The sequence below is a fragment of the Malania oleifera genome, chromosome 3, assembly GCF_029873635.1.
Source record: "Malania oleifera isolate guangnan ecotype guangnan chromosome 3, ASM2987363v1, whole genome shotgun sequence".
Lineage (NCBI taxonomy): Eukaryota > Viridiplantae > Streptophyta > Magnoliopsida > Santalales > Ximeniaceae > Malania > Malania oleifera.
This window is the reverse complement of record NC_080419.1, coordinates 4449091-4473292: the sequence shown is the minus strand read 5'-3', so window position 1 is coordinate 4473292 and position 24202 is coordinate 4449091. Positions and strand designations below refer to the sequence as shown.

The following is a 24202-nucleotide window of genomic DNA, read 5'->3' as shown; positions in this document are numbered from 1 at the left end:
ACAAATTCCTTGGTCAAGTGGTTGAACAAGGTTGTATCCAGAAGGGTATGGAGAAGGAAAGGAGGACTCAAGAACAGAAGTTCCCCACGATAGTGAAGGAGTTGCGTTTCTTTCTTGTCCTTACTAAATATTGCAGGAAGTTCATTGAGGGGTATTCGCGAAGAATGACTCCATTGACAGGATTACTGGGGAGGTATTGTTGGCTGCACACGCGGGATGATGTGGTTGATTATACCAAAACTTGTCTCACTTGCCAACAAGACAAGGGGGAGCGGAAGAAGTATGATACTTTCAGGGCCGCACCAAAGTACTGTTCGGCAGGGGAGACGACACAATTGTTCCTTGTAACTTTTGTGAAACATTGGGGTGTTCCCCAAGTTATTGTTTGTGACCTTGACTTAATGTTCACTGGCAACTTCTTGACAGAATTTTTTAGGATATTCAGGTCACAGCTTGACATCTCTTCGAGTTATCAACGATAGACAGACGGACAGATGAAGAGATTTAGAGACCTACTGAAAAAGTACTTGTGCCATTTTTTTCAATCATAACCAGAAGAATAACGTGCAACTACTTGATGTGGCTCCATTCTGTGGCAATGTCCAAAGGAGCTCAACAACTAACAAGAGCACTTTTTGAGCTTGTTACAGGCCAGCTGCTGTTGTTACCTCACATAGTGGGTGAACCATAGAGACGAAAGAGTCCCAAGACGTACATCTTCACCAGTAAAGGGAGACAGAATGCAGAGTTTACCCAAACCTATCTGGAGAAAGCTTCTAAGTAGATGAAGAAGTGGGTAGATCAGAGAAGAAGACCATAGTTTCATGTCAGCTGCCTCAAGCCGTTCAACGCCAACACCAATAACCTGAGCAGAAGTCAGTCCAATAGAGCAGATTTGAAGATAGTGCAACCTGAGGGACGTGAAGTTGAAAAGATCTTAGCAGAAAGAAAGTTCATATCCTCAAGGAAGAAGCGGCAAAAGTTCCTAGTGAAGTGGAAATGCCTTGATGACAAAGAAATCAGCTGGATTTCTGCAGAAGATAGTTAACTTTTGTACCTACCGCCAAAGTCAGCGAGGACGTCGACCGCATAAGTGAGGGAGAATGTCACGAGCTAAACTTGTTCAGGGCATTATGCTTGCCTGTGACCGCTTATCTCGTGTGCTTTAGATGGGTTTCCATCATGTAAATACTAGTGTAGGGTTATTTTCTGCTAGTAGTGTCTTTGTATGTCAAATAAGGTAGTATGACTCCTCGGTCACTTTGATGTTTCCTAGTACCAGGATGATAATTACATAAAAACCTTTTTAGGAAAGGGTGAGTGTTCATCAGTCATTGTAAAACTCACTAGCTATTGTCAACGTGTTTAACCTACTTGCCTCTCTCGCTAAACACACCATGTCAATGGAGGTGTTGTTAATGAATTACGTTTACTTCAATGTTTACTGTTTGCTTGCCATGACTTTCATGAATTGATTACTGTTTCCGTTACTATTTGATTGAATACTAATGAAAGTGTTTCATGGATAAATGTTGGTAAACGATAGACTGACTAGTTAAACAAGAGTGCTTTAACTGGCGTCGCACGGCCCTTCACGAGAGTGTGAAAATAATCGGACTGTGACATCGCTATGGAAAAGGATATTAGATAATCATTTCTCGCTGCATAATAATGAAGGCAGTCACTCGGAAAACAACAAATGCGCATTTGCCGTTCCAAGCAATGGCATTCAATTCGTTTCGACGCATGCGAGGAATTGAAGCCCTAAAATGGCTAGTGGCTTCTGGCTCCGGCTTTATGATACCGCAATTAATTTGCTTTCCTCTTTGATTTCTTACCTGTTTTCACTTTCTTTAATATTTCAATTGCAGGTTTTAATTGCACAAATCCTAATGGATTCTCTCTCTCGCCGATTGGGGAGTGCTGATTCGATGGACTCTTTGCTGTTGTGCCTTCCCTGTCAGCTGCACCTTGGCACCAATCCGTAAGAGAAGATGTCAATGCCCATATCTCCTTTAATTTTTTCTTTCAAATTTAAACCTGCATCTGAATAATCTGTTCAAACGTAAAACTGATAGTAAGGGTAACTTTTGAGGAATGATTTGTTTGGGAAAAGAAAAGGAAAAGAAAATAGGAAAATATATTTTCTTTTTGCATCAAATTCAGTTAGGCCGGTTTGGAATTCAGAAACTAGTATTTCCGTTTGGATCAATCGTGGAAAAAGAAAAAAGAAAGGAAAATAAGGAGCAAGCCATTTTTTTTTCTTATATATTTTTTTATTAAATATTATCAAAAATAAAAATTTATTTTACTATGATTAAAAATTTTAAAAATTAAAATATTAATGACGTGTAAAATTAAAATTTTATTTTAATATAACTAAAAATTTTAAAAAATCAACATATTAATGATGTGTAAAATTATATTTTTGTTTATAAATTTGTTATATTTTTTGTTTCCTTTTTCAATAACCAAACATGAAAAAGAAGATTCCTCTATATTTTCCCTAATATTTTTTGAGTTCTAAACAAGCCTTAGGAAGTGGAAAAAAAAAATTTGAGAATCTACAATTTTATATTCAGTTATCAAGAAAAGTGATAAAGAAAATAAAAATATATCAAATGCATGAACAAGATTTTGATTTTATAATCTTTATATTTGATTTTTCTTGATTTTTAATCATATTAAAATAAATTTTCATTTTTAATGGTATTTCAAATATGAGTAAGAGTAAAATACATTGAAATTTGAGTTTTCTCTTTATTTTCCTTTCCTTTTCTCTTTCCAAACAAAATATTTGATCCAAACAGACCCTTCAAATGAAAATTTATTCTAAATGATTAAAAATTAAATAACCAAACGTTATGGATTTGTAAACTTTAAATTTTATTCATTGATTTGGTGTATATATATATATATATTTCTCACTTTTCTTGATAACCAAACATGAAATGGTAGAATTCTTCAATTTTCCTTTCCTTTTCTCAATATTTTTCAAGCTCCAAATAGACTGTAAATGTTTCTTTTGAAAAAGTAAAGATTAAAAAGCATTATATCATATAGTGATTTTTGTTTCTAAGTGACTTAGGAAGAAATGTGGGTGTTTGAATCTGTTATTCCATTTGTCATGCTTCCAGCCTTTTGAATACTAAACTTTTTTGTACTATTTTTTGTGGGCAGACGAAAATTAAGCGGCCCATTTCTATACATTTGTTCTTAGGCTGTCTCTTTAGTCTTCGGCATTATCTTCTATATACTATTTCCCATAGCAGTTTCAAGGGATTGCAGACATTTCACATTTTGGGTTCAGTTTCTGCTTTTCTGGATGCTTCCATGATCTAGCTCCTTAAGTGACCTTGTAGCATAAAAAGGGGCAACAGATTCAATTTGATAGTGTAGACCCTAGCAACAGATAGAAAAATTATGCTGTGTTTGTGCATATATACATTTGGTGATGGAGATCCTAGCCACAGATAGAAAAATTATTGTTGGGATTATGTCCCTAATATATATTATCTTTGCCTTATCGGGGATTTGTGAGGCAAACAATAAGAATCCAGCTATTTTTATCTTTGGAGATTCTTTGGTTGATGCTGGAAACAATGACTACTTTTTCACCCTCGCAAGGGTCAATCGCCTACCCAATGGGATTGATTTTGGGAGTCCAACCGGGCGATTCACAAATGGAAGAATGGTTATGGATATTATAGGCTAGTGTTTATTTTCATGCTATATGATTCTTCTTTTTTCGCTTGTAATGGCTACTGTTTGAAAAAATTTAAATGCTCAGAGTTTCTTTCTTTTTTTCTTTCTTTTTTCATGTTTTGTTCCTTTATGAATTTGTTAAAACAGGTCAGGAATTGGGTCTGAAAGATTTCATTCCTCCTTACTTAGCTCCAACAACTGTTGGTGCAGTGGTTCTGCAGGGTGTCAACTATGCTTCCGGTGCCAGTGGAATTGTTAATCACACTGGGCATATGTTTGTAAGACTTCTGTCCCACCACTTTAATTATTATTTGTTCAAAATCTTCAGAAAGCATAGTATGTTTTACAAGATTTTACCATCAAGTTGCTATCTGTTTTTTTACCTCTATTTGGATGATGACATTCAATTGCACAAAAAACCTACATGAGGTGGGAGCAAGAGCCAGCATACAGCTGGAATAAGAAATAGAACAGTTCTTCCCCATATGATTTAAATTAATCCACCAATTATAAAGTTCATGTTTGCACTTGAATGCATACAAGTGAGATGTATTTCTGTAGATCCTAATAATGTGGATCTTACCAGGCCCAAATATTAATATGATATCTTAATGAGTTACGTCAAAAGTCTTTCTCATTGAAAAACCAAGCATGACGAAATATATGTAGTTACCCACACCATGGGTTGAGACCTCTCCTTAAGTCTACTAATAATATACCCACAAATGATCCAAGTAGCACGAGCCATAGTGTGAAGTGATGAGTCTAAAATTTTGAAGTTGAAGATATAACAACAAACCAAGCCGTAAAGTTTTACTAGGTAGGAAGTTGAACATAACATTGATTAAATTTCCATAACTTTGTCCAGTTCAGGATTCCATTTAGATGCACCAAACTAATGGACAAACTGAATTTCATTCATAGATTGGCCGAATCAACCTGGATGCGCAGATTGATAACTTCGCAAATACCAGGAAAGACATAATCTCAAGTGTTGGTGCTCCTGCAGCCCAGAATCTGCTGAATAAGGCTCTATTCACAATTATAATTGGCTCAAATGACTTCATTAATAACTACTTCACGCCCTTTATCTCAATTGGCAAGCGAATGTTGGTACCTCCAGAGACCTTCGTGGGCATCTTGATTTCAAAATTCAGGCTACAACTTACAGTAAAATCTCCAAAATCCCCCACCACATTTAGAAACACACTTCCGACCTAATACAAATGCTTTCATAATAGATGTATCAATTTCTGCAGAGACTTTACAAATTGGATGCTCGAAAGATCCTCGTGACCAACGTAGGACCTATTGGGTGTATCCCATATATGAGGGATACTAATCCTTCTTCCAGAGGCAATTGTACTGAAAAAGTCAATAAGGTGGCCAAGTTATACAACGCCCAGTTGAAGAGCCTCATCATCGAGCTTACTGCAAACCTTGGGGGATCGAAGTTTGTTTATGCAGATAGTTACTACATTGTCAAAGATATTATCCAAAATTATGCATCATATGGTGTGTATCTTCAGCTTCATCAAATCCATTTTCACAAGGTTGTAGCTTAGGCTTCTTGATTAGTGAATTAGCCATTTTGTGTTTGTAGGTTTTGAGAATGCAAATTCTTCGTGTTGCCATCTCGCAGGCCGCCATGGGGGCCTCCTCCCTTGTGTTCCTCTGTCTAAAGTTTGTCCAGACAGATCGAAGTATTTTTTCTGGGATGCATACCATCCTTCTGATGCTGCTAATGTAATCATCTCAAAGCGTCTGATGGATGGAAACGACTCGAGGGACATTTGGCCTATGAATATTAGGCAACTTGTTGATAGTTGAAACATGATTTGTTGATCAAAATATAAATCTCTTAATCTGTTAAGGAGCGTTATCCTTGAAGTGGTATTGGATTTTTTATTTTTTTGGGCTGATGAGGCACCATTTATTTGGTAGTGATACAAATTTATTTAGTTTTGTTTCAACATATGAGGTTTGGAATTTGGTGTTTTCTACTGAGAATACATTGTTGGCGTGAGCTGTGAGAAAATGATTTAGGAAAGATGGTTGGGATGTAAATGTCGTTACTGCTGTGATATTTGTATTACCAAAATAGGATTAAAATTCTCTATTTAAATGTATATTTTTCAATGTAAAAAAATTGCAGAGAAAATTGGATTTTTGCATTTTAATAGCTTTGAATCTGGTACAACATGATCAGTTGTTCTATTGTTCAAAATTCAATTTTTAGAACAAGAAATTTTTCCAACATAGTTTACGGTAGGTGTTCCTTGTTTCTCTCCGCTGAGTATGGCCATCAGCTGATTAAATTGAGTTTGTGATAACCTATATGGGTTAAGAATAATTTGTTGTTGGCTTGCTTGTTATTGAGAATCTACCTCCTTCCCCTTAGTTTCTGTCACTATTGCATTAATGGATGTCTTTGCTTCAAAGTTCTTTTTCTTCTCTTACCAATTTGGAAGATACTCGATAATTTCAAAACAATTCTCTTTTGTGTGACCTGTCTTCTTATAGTGTTCACATTTTGATCTTTTGTTTGGATCTTGATTCTTTTCCTTAGCATAAAGATACTTTTCCTTAGCATAAACTTTGAAAGTTGTTGCCTCCATAATTTTCCTTGCCATCGTCACTTCTTTTGAACTTAATAAAGAATAAGCAATTGTTAAGGATGGTAATGGATCTTTATAGAGAATGTTCAATCTTACCACAACATAGGAATCATTCAACCCCATTAGAAATTGGTGCAGTTTCTCTTCTTAATTCTTTTTCCCTAACCAAGATTCCAAATGTACAACTTGCACATCCTTTTTTCATAAGACTTGGAAAAACTAGCAAGTTAATCCCAACGTCCCTTCATTTTTGTATAGCAAGCTAAGATCGTCAACTCACCTTGTTTAGTGTTGACAATTTCTCTTTTCAATTCTTGAATACAAGGCCCACTTCCTTGCAAAACCTTTCTTCTAAATCTCTTCAGATGTCATAAACAGTGTCATGGTATGCAACACTGTTATGTAACTCCTCATTAAGTAAGTTTAACAACCAGGCGACCATCATAGCATTGCAAGTCAGCTAGTCTCCCTTTTATGAATCTCCTTTTTTTAGTTTTTTTTTTTTTTTAACGAAATATCCAACTTTATTGATAGTCCTCACTTATGGTAGAGGAAAATCATGGTTACAAATATGCCATAAGGGATTTACAAAAACCTAACAAAAAACCAGCTCAGACACCAAAATCAAAACAAGCCCAACAGAACCTAAATCATTAACCAACTAAAACAATAAAAGCAAGCCCAAAAGAATTCAAAACAAACAAACACAAATTTCCTGCAAACTGAAAACAAAAACCTGCAAAAAAAAAACCCAAGGAAAACAAAGGAGAGCCAAAAGATGACAATTTAAAGACGAAAGCTTGAAATACTCATCTTATCCATACAAATTAGACCTCTTATTTTACTCGGAATCTCATCACCTACAAAATGTCTCCTCGTGTTGCCTCCCTCGCCTTGACGAGCTAAGAAATCCACCACCTGATTACATTCTCCAAATTGGTGTTTTATAAAGAATTGAAGGCCTTGTAGCCCCTCTAACAATTCCCAAAAATCCCATAAGTACCAGTTTGTGTTTTGATCGCAGAGTGTCACGAGTTAAGCTTGTTCAGGGCACTATGCTTGCATGTGACTGCTTATCTCATATGCTTCAGATGGGTTTCCATCATGTGAATACTAGTGTAGGGTTCTTTTCTTTTAGTAGTGTCTTTGTATGCCAAATAAGGCAGTATGACTCCTCGGTCACTTTGATGTTTCCTAGTATCACGATGATAATTACATAAAAACCTCTTTAGGGGGAGGGTGAGTGTTCTTCAGTCATTGTAAAACTCACTAGCTTTTGTCAACGTTTTTAGCCTACTTGCCTCCCTCGCTAAGCACACGATGTCAACGGAGGTGTTGTTAATGAATTACGTTTGTTTCAATGTTTACTGCTTGCTTGCCACAGCTTTCATGAATTGATTATTGTTTCCGCTGCTATTTCAATGAATGTTAATGAAAGTGTTTCGTGGATGAATGTTGGTAAAATGCTGGTTAGTTAAACAATAGTGCTTTAGCTAGCGCTGCACAGCCCTTTCACAAGGGTGTGAAAATAGTCGGACCATGACTGTTGGTATTAGAGACCAAGGTTGAGATGCTACGTGAATTCGATTGTCTTCGTTGTGGGATTTGGAAAGCTTTGGTAAGTGACTATGTCACCAAATAATGCTGAGAGGATCAGCGTGCTAGAAGCACAGGTTGAGACAACAACCAATATTGTTGCCGTGGAGGTGGCCCAAATGAGAGAACTTGTTGATGAAGTGATGGGATCACAAAAACATCAAGCAGGTTTGATAGGCGACAAGTTAGAGGACTTTTGTAACATCCTCAAACTTCTCACCATTTATATATATATATAATAACAAATTACACCAATATTTGAATATAATAACCACCCCTACGCAGCGGAAAACATAAATCACATAACAACATATACATATATATACAATACCAGAATTCAGTATTTTCAATCATAGCTATATAATACATCTCTCTCTCCAGTGTCAACTATCCCAAAATACAAAACCATACACCAAACTTACCCTATAACTAGGGTGACCAAGTGATTTCTATTCGCGAGTCTGATCTGCTCATTTAGCTGGTTCACTTGAAAAATGTTAAAGTAATGGGGTGAGTCAACACTCAGTAAGCGGAAATATGTTATTACTAGTGTGTGGCGACCTAGTTATAAAAATTATAACATTAAAATATATAAAAGTGCATGATCTAGAAAATCTGCAAAACACATGTATAGTAGCTTAAAACATTTGCATCATCTGAACTTTTATCGTTCATACTGCTATATCATACTATATACAACAAAAACGGTAAAACAGTATACATATAAATAACAGTGCTCTTTTCCTGAGACTTTGTATGTCATGATTTGATCCCTCATGATAGAATTGTGAAACCCGTAGGCAGGACTTAACCTGGTCGGCCCTCTAGGTAAGTCACTATACTCTATACTACCTCAACCCAGCCAAACTGCATACTCTCCTAAGCACAGGACTGGTTACTAGCTCGTCAAACTGGCCCCCTCAACCCAGCGAACTGGGGAGCTGCATACTCTCCGAGCACGGTTGACGGTACCCACACACTATCTGAGATATGTGGTTGCACTCTATATGTATTAGCAATGGTACCGTGCTCTGTATTCTATATCTGTACTGTATCTGTCTGTAATTTTTCCATAGGGATTTGATACTATATATATACATACTATACTCTTTATACCGTTTTCATTATATTTCAAAAATAACCATAACACTATATTGTTGTACTGTAAATACTGTAATATCTGTAGCATCTTGATGCTATAACTATGTATTCTGTCTATACTTTCTTTCTATATAATCTGTCTGTACTTCCTTCCTCTATAATCTAAGTGTTATGACATTTAGGAAAACATAACTTTCTATATACACTGTATATATTGTTTTGAATAAATATATGTATACTTATATATATATATATATATATATAGCTGTGTATGTAATCATTTGAAATAAACTGTATATGTATACAAATTCTGTCTGTATAAAATCTGCAATTATCTAACTATATCTGAATAACTTGAAATACTGAAAAACTACATAAAACTCCATATCAATATCATATACTCAGGCTACACATGTATAATATCTGGTATACATGCATACATATATAAAATTTCTAATAACGTAAGTAAATCTCCTAACATAGCATATTTCCCTTACCTTATCTCTAAAAAGCCACTACTGTACTCTAGCCTGATACCCGCAAGGTTCTCCACTCAACACCCTGAAAATTAAATCCTCCAGAACAAAACATTAGTATTTTTTCGTGTATTGTATTTCTCATAACTGAGGGAAAGACAAATACTGAATAAAATGCATTACCCTACGATTGGGAAGAAATCCAAACCAACTCTACCAATGATCAGCTCCAGAAAACTTACAGAGAACTTCGTCAGGAGTGTCATGGTGGCTTCAGATTGTCGATCCAGCATAAAACGGACCTGAAATCAAAGAGAGAAGGGGTGGAAGACGTTTTAGAGAGAGAGAAGGAGTTTCTTGCACTGATTTTTCATTAAAATCTGAGTTTTCACTATTTATAAAGTCGGATTGGTTGACGAGACACGTCACCTCGTCAACGAGTCCTTTAATAATTTCACGATGAACTTCCCCCCTCGTTGACGAATTTCAGACTGTCCAAAAACTCTTCTCTGTATCTTCTCGTCGACGAGGCGTGGCTTCGTCGACGAGGTCCCCTTATGCACTCGTCGACAGATTCCCTGTGTTCGTCGACGAGGCCCTATGTAAGAATTCTGGGTTATTATCTCCAAAGTGTAATGTCATGGACGAAAGCTTTGCGTTTATCGACGAAGCTTACTTCCTCCTTCTGTTCCTGTTTCCATTTCTCTCTCTCTTTATTATTTAAATACCATTATTTTTCGGGTCATTACATTCTCCATTCCTTATAAAATTTCATCCTCGAAATTTATTATCTATATCTCCATCTATACACTCCATCATCCCGTAAAGGAAAATGGTCTACTTATTTTATTACCTACCCTCACTTATGGCGGAGGAATACCGTGGTTACATTATATGTTCCGGGAGATTACACTTATATAAACTAAAAACTATCTATTAACTAAAATCAATACATGTACCTGCAAAAGAAACACCATCTAACTATTGTACTTTACCTGATTACCTCTATACCTCTTGGAACAATTGCGGGTATTTCTGTCTGATTTGTTCCTCAAGCTCCCAAGAAGCTTCCTCTATGGCATGATTCCTCTACAAAACTTTAACTAACTGTATTTCTTTAGGGCATAAAGTCTGAACCTTTCAGTACAAAATCTGTACTGGTACTTTTTCATATGCCAATGAATCCTTAAGCTCTATCTCTGCATAGCTAATGATGCGGGATGAGTTTAGGACATATTTCCTTAACATGGCAACATGAAACATGTCATGAATTCGAGTCAAAGCTGGCAGAAAAGCTAGCCTATAGGCAACTGACTCTATTCTCTCAAGTATCTCAAAAGGGCTAATATACCTAAGGCTCAACTTGCCCTTCTTTCCAAACCTCATAATTCCTTTCAGAGGAGCTATCTTCAAAAATGCTCGATCTTTTGCATCAAACTTTAGTTCTTGATGGCGAGTGTCTGCGTAGCTTTTCTGCCGAATCTGTGCTCTATTGATTCTTTCACTAATTAATCGGACCTTGTCGGACGCCTATTGTATTATCTCCGGACCCAAAACTTTCCTTTCACCTACTTCATCCCAAAAAAGAGGAGAACGACATCCCCTGTCATATAATGTCTCGTAAGGTGTCATGCCGATGCTAGCCTAATAACTATTACTATAAGCAAACTCAACTAATAGCATAAACTGAATCTAACTGCCTCCAAAATCAAGCACATAAGAACGAAGCATATCCTCTAGTGTCGGAATCGTCTTCTTAGTCTGACCATCTGTCTGGGGATGGAAAGGAGTACTAAAAGCTAACTGTGTACCCATAGCCTCCTAAAAATGTTTCCAAAATCGTGACATAAACCGAGGATCTCAGTCTAAGACTATGGATATCGACACAATATGGACGCGAACTATCTCCTGAACATAAATTTCTCTTAACCTGTCCATGGAATAACCAGCTTTAATAGGGATGAAATGAGTGGTCTTCGTCAAATGATCAACCACCACCCAAATTGCATTCAATCCCTGTTGCACTGGTGGTAACCCCATAACAAAATCCATAGAAATATGGTCCCACTTCCACTCTGGAATAAACAGCGGCCTGTAACTACCCTGCTGGCCTCTAGTGCTCAACTTTAACATGCTGACACGTCAAGCACTGCTGTACAAATTCATCTATTTCTCTCTTCATCCCACTCCACCAGAAGTATTCTTGTAGATCTCGGTACATTTTAGTGCTACTTGTATGTACGGCGTATAGGGACCTGTGAGCCTCCTCCAGTATAGTTCTTTTGATCTCAGTATTGGCAGGAACAAAAAGCCTAGTACAGAATCGTCGGGCTCCGTTATCTGATATGCTGAACTCTTCTCCTTGTCCACCCCGCACTCCAACTATCACCTCTGCAACCTTCGCATCATCACCCTAGGCTGCTTTAATCCTCTCGTATAGCGTTGGCTGAACCACTAGACTGGCAACAAACGCCTGAGGACTATCTTCAACCAATTCTATACTAAGTCTCTCTAAATCAATTAGAATTGAGTGCTAAAGCTTCATAACTGCTAGTATGGGTCCCCCTGATTTCCTACTCAGAGTATCTGCCATTACTTTCATTTTTCCTAGGTGGTAACAAATCGTATAATCATAGTCTTTAATAAGTTCTAGCCACCTTCTTTGCCTCATATTCAACTCTTTCTAGGTAAAGAAATAATTCAGGCTCTTGTGATCCGTGAAAATCTTGCACTTCCCACCATATAAGTAATGCCTCCAAATCTTAAGAGCATACACCACCGCAGCAAGCTCTAAGTCCTGGATAGGATAATTCTTCTCATATTCTTTAAGTTGTCTAGACGCATATGCAATAACCCTGTCATGCCGCATCAACACGCATCCAAGACCCTTCAAAGAGGCATCACTGTATATTACAAACCCATCCTCCCTTGATGGAATAGCTAACATCGGAGCTGATACTAACCGCCGCTTTAACTCTTGAAAACTCTGCTCACGGTCATCAGTCCATTCAAATTTTACATTTTTCCTCGTAAGTCGTGTTAATGGACCTGATAGCCTGAAGAAACCATCCACAAAGCGTCGATAATAACCTTCTATCTTACTCGGATCAACTGATATTCCTATTTCTGAGATCACATGGTCGAGAAAAGTAACCTTCCTTTGTAACGACCTCAAAAATATTAATATAAAATGAAATATACTAAGTAGAATAGTCAACCTGGACCCGTGGGTAATGGGGACACTTGTCAATCACAGCGGAAAGCAGTAAATATAAATCATATTCTCAAACCCATAGAATACATAATACCAGAGTCTACTGTAATTCCATATACTGTGTTTATATATAATCTCCAAAAATGCCAAAATAAACCTAGGATCATATAATAAAAATCTCCTGATCCTAGTACAAGACTTACCCTCCTAACGGGGTAACTCAATAAACTCAACGGCGGTCACGCCCGACCAGTCTCTCAAGGTCTCTTGAAAATTTTATTAAATTCGAGGGTGAGACACTTCTCAATAAAAGAAAATAAATTAAATACAGTTGTGTGGCAACATGAACATTTAAGGCAATTATACATGTACAGTACATTTCATATTTTTGTAAACGTTCATCATATCGTACTGAATAATCATATACTTTCATATTTGCTAATAAATCATATCATACATAAAACATCTATTATAACTGATAATACTAAAAACATATACAGTATTAATAGCTAGCCAATGTCATGTACTACCCCCCATGACGGGTTGTGCAGCCCGAAAGCAGGACCCGACAATGGCTGGCCGACCACTACCGAGTCAAAAATGTTTGTAAGTACGATGGACCCGCCACACCCTGGTCCGGACTTCCAGGTGGCTACTGAAAGCCACATCGACTATTCATCTCCCACCCCCTCGTGGGGTGGTTAGCACCAATCTGATCATAGATATCTGATCTATAAGCTACGGTACCGTGCTCCTAAACTGAACTAAACTAACATCCGGGTTTTGATAACATATAATACATGATTTTATAGCATTTTTCATCATTTCATAAATACTGCCTCCGCCAAAAATCATTTCATAAATATGGCCTTGCACCAAAATCTTTCCATATATATGGCCTCGCACCGAACATTTCATAAATACGGCCTCGCGCTGAACATTTCATATATATATCATTCTGAAAATAAATCAATTATCATGTATTTTCAACATCATTTGTACTGTAATATTTCATATTCCTGAAAACATGCTTCATTCGTAACAAAGTCACACCGTAATACATTTCACGTAAAATAATATTCATGCCACACATTTACTGTATAAATCCATACATTGTATTCTAAAAATCATAATTTCTAGCATCTCATACATATATATACATTTCAATATAATAGCAGTATCTTCCCAAACGTGCATTTCCTTTGTAATATTCAGATATAATACATGCTTTCCTGAAAATAAGTTTACTCATACATAATAATAAATTTGCATGAAAAATAACTGTTTTAATTTATTCCCTTACCTGGCTACTGAGAAAAGCCCCTATAAATTCTGGACTCACACCCCTAGGATTTCTTGATCAATACCCTGAAAATGAAAACTCACATTACTAAACTTCAGTATTTTCATGCGAATATCATTTCCTATAACTATAGTAGGATCAAATTCGGCATAAAAAGCCTTACCTCAACTCAGGGATGATTTCCAACGGAGCTCCACCGACGATCCGCTCTGGAAGATTTGGAGAGAACTTCCCCAGACGCGTCGTGGTGGCTTCAGTCCTCGAACCAGCAGAAATTCGGCCCGAAATCGAAGGGAGAAGAGGAGGGAGCCGAACGGAGAGAGAGAGAGTGAGAGATTTCTTAATTTTGAAGTTTATATCCAGGTTTTTGATATTTATAGGACTGGATTCGTTAACGAGACACGTTACCTCGTCGACGAGTCCTATAGAAAGTTCGTTGACAAACCTGCACCTTCGTCGATGAATTTTAGGCTTCCCAAAAACCCTCTCTCGGTATCTTCTCGTTGACGAGTCTTGTCTTGGTCAATGAGGTCCTCTTATACCCTCGTCGACAAATCCCCTGTGTTCGTCGACGAGGCCCTGATAATTTCCCTTGATTATTCCTTCCAAAGTGCAATGTCATCGACTTCCTCCTTCTGTTATTGTTTCCATTTCCCTTCCTCTTTATTATTTAAATCTCATTATTATTCGGGTTGTCACATTCTCTCCTCCTTATAAAATTTTGTCCTCGAAATTTACTTTTCATGTAATTCATCATCTCTTATTAGGCTAAATGGTTTACTTATTTTATTACTTACCCACATTTATGACGGAGGAATACCGTGGTTACATTTCAAGTGTTGGGAGATCACATATACCAAAAGAAAATTTCCCCCAAACTAAAATACCTCTTACTACTAGAATATTACATGTACCTGTAAAAGAAGCATTACATATTTACTCACATTTCTTAATCACATATGGACTTCTTGGAATAATTGCGGGTATTTCTGTCTGATCTGTTCCTCGAGCTCCCAAGAAGCCTCTTCTATTGCATGATTCCTCTATAGAACTTTTACCAATGGAATCTTCTTATTACGTAGTTCCTAATCCTTTCGGTCCATAATCTACACTGGTACCTCCTCATTGACTAGCGAATCACTGAGTTCTAACTCACCATAAGTGATAATATGAGAAGGATCTGGGACGTATATCCTCAACATAGATACGTGGAATACATCGTGCATCCTCGATAGTGTAGGTGGCAAAGCTAGCTTGTAGGCCACTAGTCCCACTTTCTTTAGAATCTCAAATGGACCGATAAACCTAGGGCTAAGTTTACTCTTCCTACCAAACCTCATAACTCCTTTTAATGGAGCTATCTTCAAAAATACATGATCACCTATATCAAACTTCAAATTCCTACGGCGATTGTTGACATAACTCTTCTTTCGGCTCTGAGCTGCACTGATTCTATCCCTGATGAGCCGAACTTTATCATATGTCTGTTATCCCAGCTCTGGCCCCATAACTCGCCGCTCACCCATCTCATCCCAATACAAAGGAGGTCGACATCTCCTACCGTACAAAGCCTCAAACGGTGTCATGCCAATACTGGACTGGTAACTGTTATTATACGCGAACTCTACCAGCGACATGAACTGAGTCTAACTACCCCCAAAGTCTAATACACATGCTCGGAGCATATCTTCTAGTATCTGTATCGTCCTCTCAGTCTGTCTGTCTGACTGAGGATGGAATACCGTGCTGAAAGATAGTTGAGACCCTAAAGCTTCCTGTAAGCTTCTCCAGAACCGTGATGTGAAACTCGGGTCTTGATCTGACACTATAGATACTGGCACCCCATGAGAACAAATTATCTCATGGATGTAAATCTCCGCTAAACGGCTGAGGGGATAGCTGATCTTGACAGGGAGAAAATGGGCGATCTTAGTCGACCGGTCTACTATCACCCAAATCGCATTCTGGCCATGCGATGTCGACGGCAGCCCTGAAACGAAGTCCATGGATATATGATCCCACTTCCACTTTGGGATAAATAACGGTTGCAACTAACCTACTGGCCTCTGGTGCTCAGCTTTTAGCTGCTGGCACGTCAAGCACTGGGCTACATATTCAGCAATCTCTCTCTTCATACCACTCCACCAATAAAACTCTTGCAGATCCCTGTACATTTTCGTACTGCCGAGATGAACCGTATACAAGGATCTGTGAGCCTTCTCTAAAATAGTCCTCCTAATGTCAGCATCAGCAGAAACACACAGTCTGGAATGGAACCGCAAAGCTCCGTCATCTAAAATACAGAATTCCTCTCCCTGACCACCTACACTCTGTCCATTACCTCTATCAATTCTGGATCTTCTTTCTGGGCTGCTTTAATTCTTTCCCATAGAGTAGGTTGTACCACTAGGCTGGCAATACATACTGGAGTATTACTCTCTATCAATTCAATGTGAAGAAATACTTCAAACTCTTGTGGTCAAAGAAAATCTTGCACTGCTCACCGTGCAGGTAATGCCTCTAAATTTTCAATGCATGTACCACTGTAGCCAATTCAAGATCATGGGTAGGGTAGTTCTTTTCATAATCTTTCAACTGTCTGAATGCATACGCCACCACCCTGTCATGCTGCATCATCACACAGCCAAGTCCTTTCAAGGACGCTTACTGTAGATAGTATAGCCCTTACCCTATAACGGGATGACTAATATTGGCGTTGTGACTAGCCTCTGCTTCAATTCCTGAAAACTTTGCTCACAACTATCGTCCCATTCAAATCTGGCATTCTTTCTAGTCAGTCGTGTCAGAGGCCCTGATAAAGTTGAGAATTCCTCGACAAAACGGCAGTAATATCCAGTTAACCCCAAGAAACTCCTGATCTCTTAGACATTCCTCGGTCTAGCTCAATTCACTACCGCCTTAATCTTACTAGGATCTACAAAAGTTCCGTCTCCTAAGATAACATACCCCAAAAACACAACTTTCTCGAGCCAGAAGTCACATTTGCTAAACTTGGCATACACTTTCTTTTCCCTGAGCATCTGCAAAACCTGCCTCAAATATATCTCGTGCTCCTCATAGCTCCTCGAATAGACCAGTACATCATCAATAAAAGCAATCACAAACTGATCTAAATATGGATGAAAAATCCTATTCATCAAATCCATAACTATCGCAGGAGCATTCATCAGACCAAATGGCCTAACAAGAAACTCGTAATACCCATATCTGGTTCTGAAAGTCGTCTTCAATACATCTTCTGCTTTCACCTTTACCTGATGATAATCTGACCTGAGGTCAATCTTAGAATATACCCGTATACCCTGGAGCTGGTCAAATAAGTTATCTATACGGGGTAGAGGATACTTGTTCATGATAGTCACTTTGTCAATCTCCCTATAATCTATGCACATCCTCACAGACTCGTCATTCTTCTTCACAAATAGCACTGGAGCTCCCCATGAAGATACACTAGGTCGTATGAAGCCCTTATCAAGAAAATCTTGCAACTAATCTTTCAATTCTACCAATTCTACTGGTACCATTTGGTATGGTGCTTTAGAGATCGGCGTTGTACCTGGAAGTAGATCAATAGGAAAATCTACCTCACGATCAGGTGGCAAACCTGGTAATTCATCTAGGAACACATTCGTAAATTCTTTCACCACAGGCGTATTGATAAGCTTCAAATCATTTTCTGACATTTCCTTCACAAAAGCCACGAATCCCTGACAGGCACTCTGGAGCAGTCTCCTCGCCTGAACAGATGAGACCATCTGAGGTAAAGATTGCACTCGTGACCCTATAAATCTGAATTCTGGTTTCCTTGGAGGTCTGAATATCACTTCCCTTACACGACAGTCTATAATAGTAGAATTAGCTGCTAGCCAATCTATGCCGAAGATGATGTCAAACCTGTGCATATCGAGCATCACCAAATCAGCAGATAAAATTCTCCCCTGAACATCAATTGGACAACCATGAAGCATCCTACTACATCTCACCGCTAACCCGGTCGATGTAGCCACTAATAACTCGACATCTAATGATTGTGTTTCAACCCCACATAATTTAACACACCTTAAGGACACAAACGAATGTGTGGCACCAGAATCAAAAAGTGCAATAACTTTATATGAAAACATATTAATCGTACCTGTCACCACGTCACCGGCTGCCTAAGCATCACCCGACGTCAAAGCGAAAGCCCTGGCTAGGGCCATATTCCTCTGCTGGCCTTCACGTGGCGCCTAATAGACTTCTTGAGCAGGTCTAGGAGCAGGAGCAGCACCAATCTGTGTCGGACACTCCCTCATCATATGTCCTAACTCTTTGCACCTGTAGCAAACACCTCGCCCGGCACGACACTCCGCCAGGTGTCTCTTCCCACAAGATTGGCAAGCTAAAGATGACTGCACACCCTGGAAACCGCGATTCCCGGTCTCTTGTCTCTAGTCTCTATAATAGCCACTTTTCTTCTACGAAGCACAGTCGATTCCCTGCTGGGAACCGGAAGGTGCGAATCTCTTCTTCTGCCTCTGCTCTTCAGCCTCCAACCACTCCCCAATCTTCGCTATAGTGGCCCTATCCACCACCTCTATAAAATAATGCAACTTCAATATCGATACTTGCTTATATATTTCTCTCCTCAAGCCTCTCTCAAACTGTCGTACCTTCTTTACTTCATCTGATATAATGTTCGAGGCGAAGCGAGATAATTCGATAAACCTCATCGCGTATCGTTGTACGGTTTGTTGTTCCTGCTTCAGATTCAGGAACTCCTCAATTTTAGCTTCCCTGGACGAGGCTGGAAAATTCCTGTCGAAGAATGCCTCCTTAAACCACTCCCATGTCATCTCCACAGGTACAGTCCTCTATTGCTCTAATAATCTCACCACCGACCACCATCTTTTAGCCTCCCCAGTTAATCTATAGGTGGCAAACAGCACCCTCTGCTCCTCTGAACACTGCAACACTGCAAATATTTTCTCTATCTCCTACACCTAGTTTTCAGCAACTACAGGATCCGTTCCCCCTGAGAAAGCTGGAGGATTCATCTTTATTAACTTGTCTATTAAACTACCATGGCCTACTAATGGACCACACTGTTCCTTCGAACTCCTGGCAATTTCTATCATAACTTGTTGTGCCACGCTGCGTAAGACAGCATCTAAATCACTACCCGCAGCACTTGAGGGTCCAGCACCCTCACTCCCACTAGCGTGGGTACTACTACCACCAGGGTCCATCCTGAAAAACAAAGAACTTAACTCAGAACCCCCTTCTCTATACATATCATCCAACTCATATAATATATTCTCCTAATTAATTTATCCCTCCTGATCTTAATTCAAGGTTCAATCCTACAACCTAGATACCCAACCCGGCGATAATTTACCATGAATTTCCTGATATCATCACCCCAGGAAAATCACACAAATTACAACGGAAGTCCTGCATCTAGGCTACAAAACCAGACCTCAAATCCCCTTATCCTATACTCTGGTATTATTACTGCTGCACTCTAAAGTTTAGGTAAAGAAATATTTCAGGCTCTAGTGATCCGGGAAAATATCGCACTTCCCACCATATAAGTAATGCCTCCAAATCTTAAGAGCATACACCACCGCAGCAAGCTCTAAGTCATGGACAGGATAATTCTTCTCATATTCTTTAAGTTGCCTATACGCATATGCAATAACCCTGCCATGCTGCATCAACACGCATCCAAGACCCTTCAAAGAGGCATCACTGTATATTACAAACCCATCCTCCCTTGATGGAATAGCTAACATCGGAGATGATACTAACCGCCGCTTTAACTCTTGAAAACTCTACTCACAGTCATCAGTCCATTCAGATTTTACATTTTTCCTCGTAAATCGTGTTAATGGACCTGATAGCCTCGAGAAACCATCCACAAAGCGCCGATAATAACCTTCTAATCCCAAAAAACTCCTGAGTTCTTGAATACTTCTCGGCCTTTCTCAACTCACCACAGCTTCTATCTTACTCGGATCAACTGATATTCTTGTTTCTGAGATCATATGGCCGAGAAAAGTAACCTTCCTTTGTAACGACCTCAAAAATATTAATATAAAATGAAACATACTAAATAGAATAGTCAACCCGGACCCGTGGGTAATAGGGATACCTGCCAATCACAGCGGAAACCTAAGCAGCAGTAAATATAAATCACATTCTCAAAGCCATAGAATACATAATACCAGAGTCTACTATAATTCCATATACTATGTTTATATTCAATCTCCAAAAATGCCAAAATAACCCTAGGATTATACAATAAAAATCTCCTGATCCTAGTACAAAACTTACCCTCCTAACGGGGTAAGTCAATAAACTCAACGACGGCCACGCCTCGCCAGTCTCTTAGGGTCTCCTGAAAATTTTATTAAATTCGAGGGTGAGACACTTCTCAGTAAGGGAAAATAAACTAAATACAGTTGTGTGGCAACATGAACATTTGAGGCAATTATACATGTACAGTACATTTCCTATTTCTGTAAATGTTCATCGTATTGTACTGAATAATCATATACTTTCATATTTACTAATAAATCATATCATACATAAAACATCTATTATAACTGATAATATTGAAAACATACCTAGGATGAATAGTTAGCTGATGTCATGTACTACCCCCAATGACGGGTTGTGCAGCCCGAAGGAAGGACCTGACAATGGCTGGCCGACCACTGCCGAATAAAAAATGTCTATAAGTACGATAGGCCCGCCACACCCTGATCCGGACTGTCAGGTGGCTACTGAAAGCCACATTGACTATCCATCTCCCACCCCTTCATGGGGTGGTTAGCAACAATCTAATTATAGATATCTGATCTATAAGCTACGGTACCGTGCTCCTGAACTGAACTAAACTAACATCCGGGTTTTGATTACATATAATACATGATATTATAGCATTTTTCATCATTTCATAAATATGGCCTCGCGCCGAAAATCATTTCATAAATATGGCCTTACGCCGAAATCTTTTCATGTATACGGCCTCATGCCGAACATTTCATAAATATGGCCTCGCGCCGAAATCGTTCCATATATACGGCCTCACGCCGAACATTTCATAAATACGGCCTCGCGCCAAAATCATTTCATATATACGGCCTTGCGCCGAACATTTCATACATATAGCATTCTGAAAATAAATCAATTATCATGTATTTTCAACATCATTTGTATTGTAACATTTCATATTCCTGAAAACATGCTTCATTCGTAACAAAGTCACATCGTAATACATTTCATGTAAAATAATATTTATGCCACACATTTACTGTATAAAGCCATACATTGTATTCTAAAAATCATAATTTCTGACATCTCATACATATATATATATTTCAATATAATAGCAGTATCTTCCCAAACGTGCATTTCCTTTGTAATATTCAGATATAATACATGTTTTCCTGAAAATAAGTTTACTCATACATAATAATAAATTTGCATGGAAAATAACTGCTTTATTCCTTTACCTGGCTACTGAGAAAAGCCCCTATAAATTCTGGACTCACACCCCTAGGATTTCCTTATCAATACCCTGAAAATGAAAACTCACAGTACTAAACTTCAGTATTTTCATGCGAATATCATTTCCTATAACTATAGTAGGATCAAATTCGACATAAAAAGTCTTACCTCAACTCAGGGATGATTTCCAATAAAGTTCCACCGATGATCCGCTCCAGTAGATTTGGAAAGAACTTCCCTAGGCACGTCGTGGTGGCTTCAAATCCTCGAACAGGCAGAAATTCAGCCCGAAATCGAAGGGAGAAGAAGAGGGAGCCGAAGAGAGAGAGAGTGAGAGATTTCTTAATTTTGAAGTTTAAATCTGGATTTTTGATATTTATAGGACTGGATTTGTCGACGAGACACGTCACCTCGTCAACGAGTCCTATAGAAAGTTCGTCGACGAACCTGCACCTTCATCGACAAACTTTAGGCATCCCCAAGACCCTCTCTTGGTATCTTCTCGTCGACGAATCTTGTCTTTGTCGACGAGGTCCTCTTATACCCTCGTCGACAAATCCCCTGTGTTCGTTGACAAGGCCCTGATAATTTCCCTTGATTATTCCTTCCAAAGTGCAATGTCGTCGACTTCCTCCTTCTGTTACTATTTCTATTTCCCTTCCTCTTTATTATTTAAATCTCATTATTATTCGGGTTGTCACAGCCTTAACCAGAACTTACATTTTTTGAATTTTGCATATAATTTCTTTTCCTTTAATACCTGCAACACCAGTCTCAAATGATGCTCGTGCTCCTCAAAACTCCTCAAATAGAACAATATATCATCAATAAACACAACCACAAACTTATTAAATACTAGTGAAACACCCGATTCATCAAATCCATGAATACTGCTGGCCAAATGGCATTCCTAAAAACTCGTAATGCCCATATCTGGTTTGAAATGCGGTCTTCGAAATGTCCTCTGTTCCAACTTTCACCTGATGGTAACCTGACCACAGGTCAATTTTAGAGTAAACCTGGGTCCCCTGGAGCTGATCAAATAAATCATCGATCCTAGGGAGAGGATATTTATTCTTGACTGTCAGTTTATTTATCTCCCTATAATCGATGCCCAACCTCATGGTTCCATCTTTCTTTTTTACGAACAGAACTGGTGCTCCCCAAGGCGACACATTGGGCCTGAAAAAACCCTTGTCCAGCAATTCATGTAGTTGATCTTTTAACTCTCTCAACTCAACTGGAGTCATACGGTATGGTGCTTTAGATCTGGCGCAGATCCCGATAAGAGGTCTATAGTGAACTCAATCTCATGATCAAGTGGAAAACTAGGTAATTCTTCTGGAAATACACCTGGAAACTCTTTCACTACTGGTATGTCAGCTTGTCTCAATTCTTTTCTTGGCAAATCTTTTTATGTATGCGACATACCCTCAGCAACCATCCTGTAGCAGTCTCCTCACCAGAATAACCGACACCAGCTGTGGTGAGGCACGCACGCGTGAACCCACAAATCTAAATTTTGGCTCACCCGAGGGTTTAAAAATCACTTCTTTTTTATGGCAATCAATGCTAGCATGATAAATAGCTAACCAGTCCATGCCTAGTATCACATCAAATCCCTGCATATTCAGAACCACAAGATCGGCTAAGACTCGGCTAATAACTCGAGGGCGTAGTCCTCTTCCTTGGACTCTATGTCTCTGTCTCTCTGGAAAAGCTTTCCTTTGCTATAATAGCCTTGACAACCCCCTCTCCAAGGGCCTCGGCTAGGACTCCACCTGATAACTCGAGGGCGCTGTCCTCTTCCTCTAACTCTGTGTCTCCGTCTCTCTAGGAAAACTTTCCTCTGCTATAATAGCCCTGACAACCAACTCTGAGAAGGCCTAGATCCTCAGTACTGCCACCTGCCGGTAAATATCACTCCTTAAGTTTCTCTCAAACATTCTACCCTTCTTCGCTTCTTCTAAGACAATATAAGGACAAAAACGCGATAGCTTGATAAATTTCGCGGCATACTGCTGGAAAGTCAATTACCCCTGGGACAGACTTAGAAACTCTTGTACTCAAGCATCTCTGACTGAAACAGGATAATATCTATCAAAGAACATGTCCCTGAATCAAGGCCAAGGTCATCGGCACTGGTATCACCCTCTGCTTCTCCAACAGTCTAGTGCCTAACCACCATCTCTCGGCCTCCCCCGCCAGCCTATATGTAGCATATAAGACCCTCTGTTCATCGGTGCAGTGAAGTACTATCAGAATCTTCTCCATCTCCTGTATCTAATTCTCAGCAACTGCAGGATCAGCCGCTTCAGAAAAGGTCGGCCGAGTCATCTTCACAAATTTCTCTATGGTAAATCCTTAAACTAGAGATGGACCTTCCTGCTCTCTAGAGCTCCGTGCTATCTCAGCCATAACTTGTTGAGCCACACTACGTAACACAACATCAGAATCTCCACCTCCTACCCCAGAAGGTCCAGCTCCATCATCCCCACTAGCATGAGCGCTACTGCCTTCTGGGTCAATCCTGTAAACATATAGAACACCGTTTTCATATTCCTATTTCCCACACAGATCTAGCTTATTTCCTTTAACTAAAACCTTAAATTCATTATCAACTTTTCCCCTTGATCCTATCCCACAATCTAATCCTGCAACTTAAACACATGAC

The 24202-nt window shown here is 38.9% G+C and overlaps 1 protein-coding gene across 7 annotated transcripts; it reads left to right on the top strand.

The window, feature by feature from the left end:
• The first annotated feature begins 1670 nt into the window (after positions 1-1670).
• LOC131150563 (GDSL esterase/lipase At4g16230-like) lies at positions 1671-5680 on the top strand. Of its 7 annotated transcripts, XM_058101363.1 has the most exons (6): positions 1671-1772; positions 1872-1984; positions 3853-3983; positions 4630-4875; positions 4965-5220; positions 5309-5680. In XM_058101363.1, the coding sequence occupies exons 3-6, from the start codon at positions 3978-3980 to the stop codon at positions 5533-5535; spliced, it is 735 nt and encodes a 244-aa protein (XP_057957346.1). In that variant the 5' UTR covers positions 1671-1772; positions 1872-1984; positions 3853-3977; the 3' UTR covers positions 5536-5680. The 7 variants fall into 7 exon arrangements, with proteins under 7 accessions (XP_057957346.1, XP_057957348.1, XP_057957350.1 ...); XM_058101365.1 differs by having other exon boundaries at positions 1671-1984; positions 3895-3983; XM_058101367.1 differs by lacking the exon at positions 4630-4875 and having other exon boundaries at positions 1674-1772.
• The last annotated feature ends 18522 nt before the right edge of the window (positions 5681-24202 follow it).

What these genes read in the sequence shown, in the direction of transcription:
- LOC131150563 (XM_058101369.1), top strand. Translation starts at nt 3,455, where the DNA reads ATGGAGATCCTAGCCACAGATAGAAAAATTATTGTTGGGATTATGTCC. An exon ending in AATGGTTATGGATATTATAG is followed by an intron (nt 3,711 to 3,852) that starts GCTAGTGTTTAT and finishes TTGTTAAAACAG; the next exon opens with GTCAGGAATTGGGTCTGAAA. An exon ending in CCAAAATTATGCATCATATG is followed by an intron (nt 5,221 to 5,308) that starts GTGTGTATCTTC and finishes TTGTGTTTGTAG; the next exon opens with GTTTTGAGAATGCAAATTCT.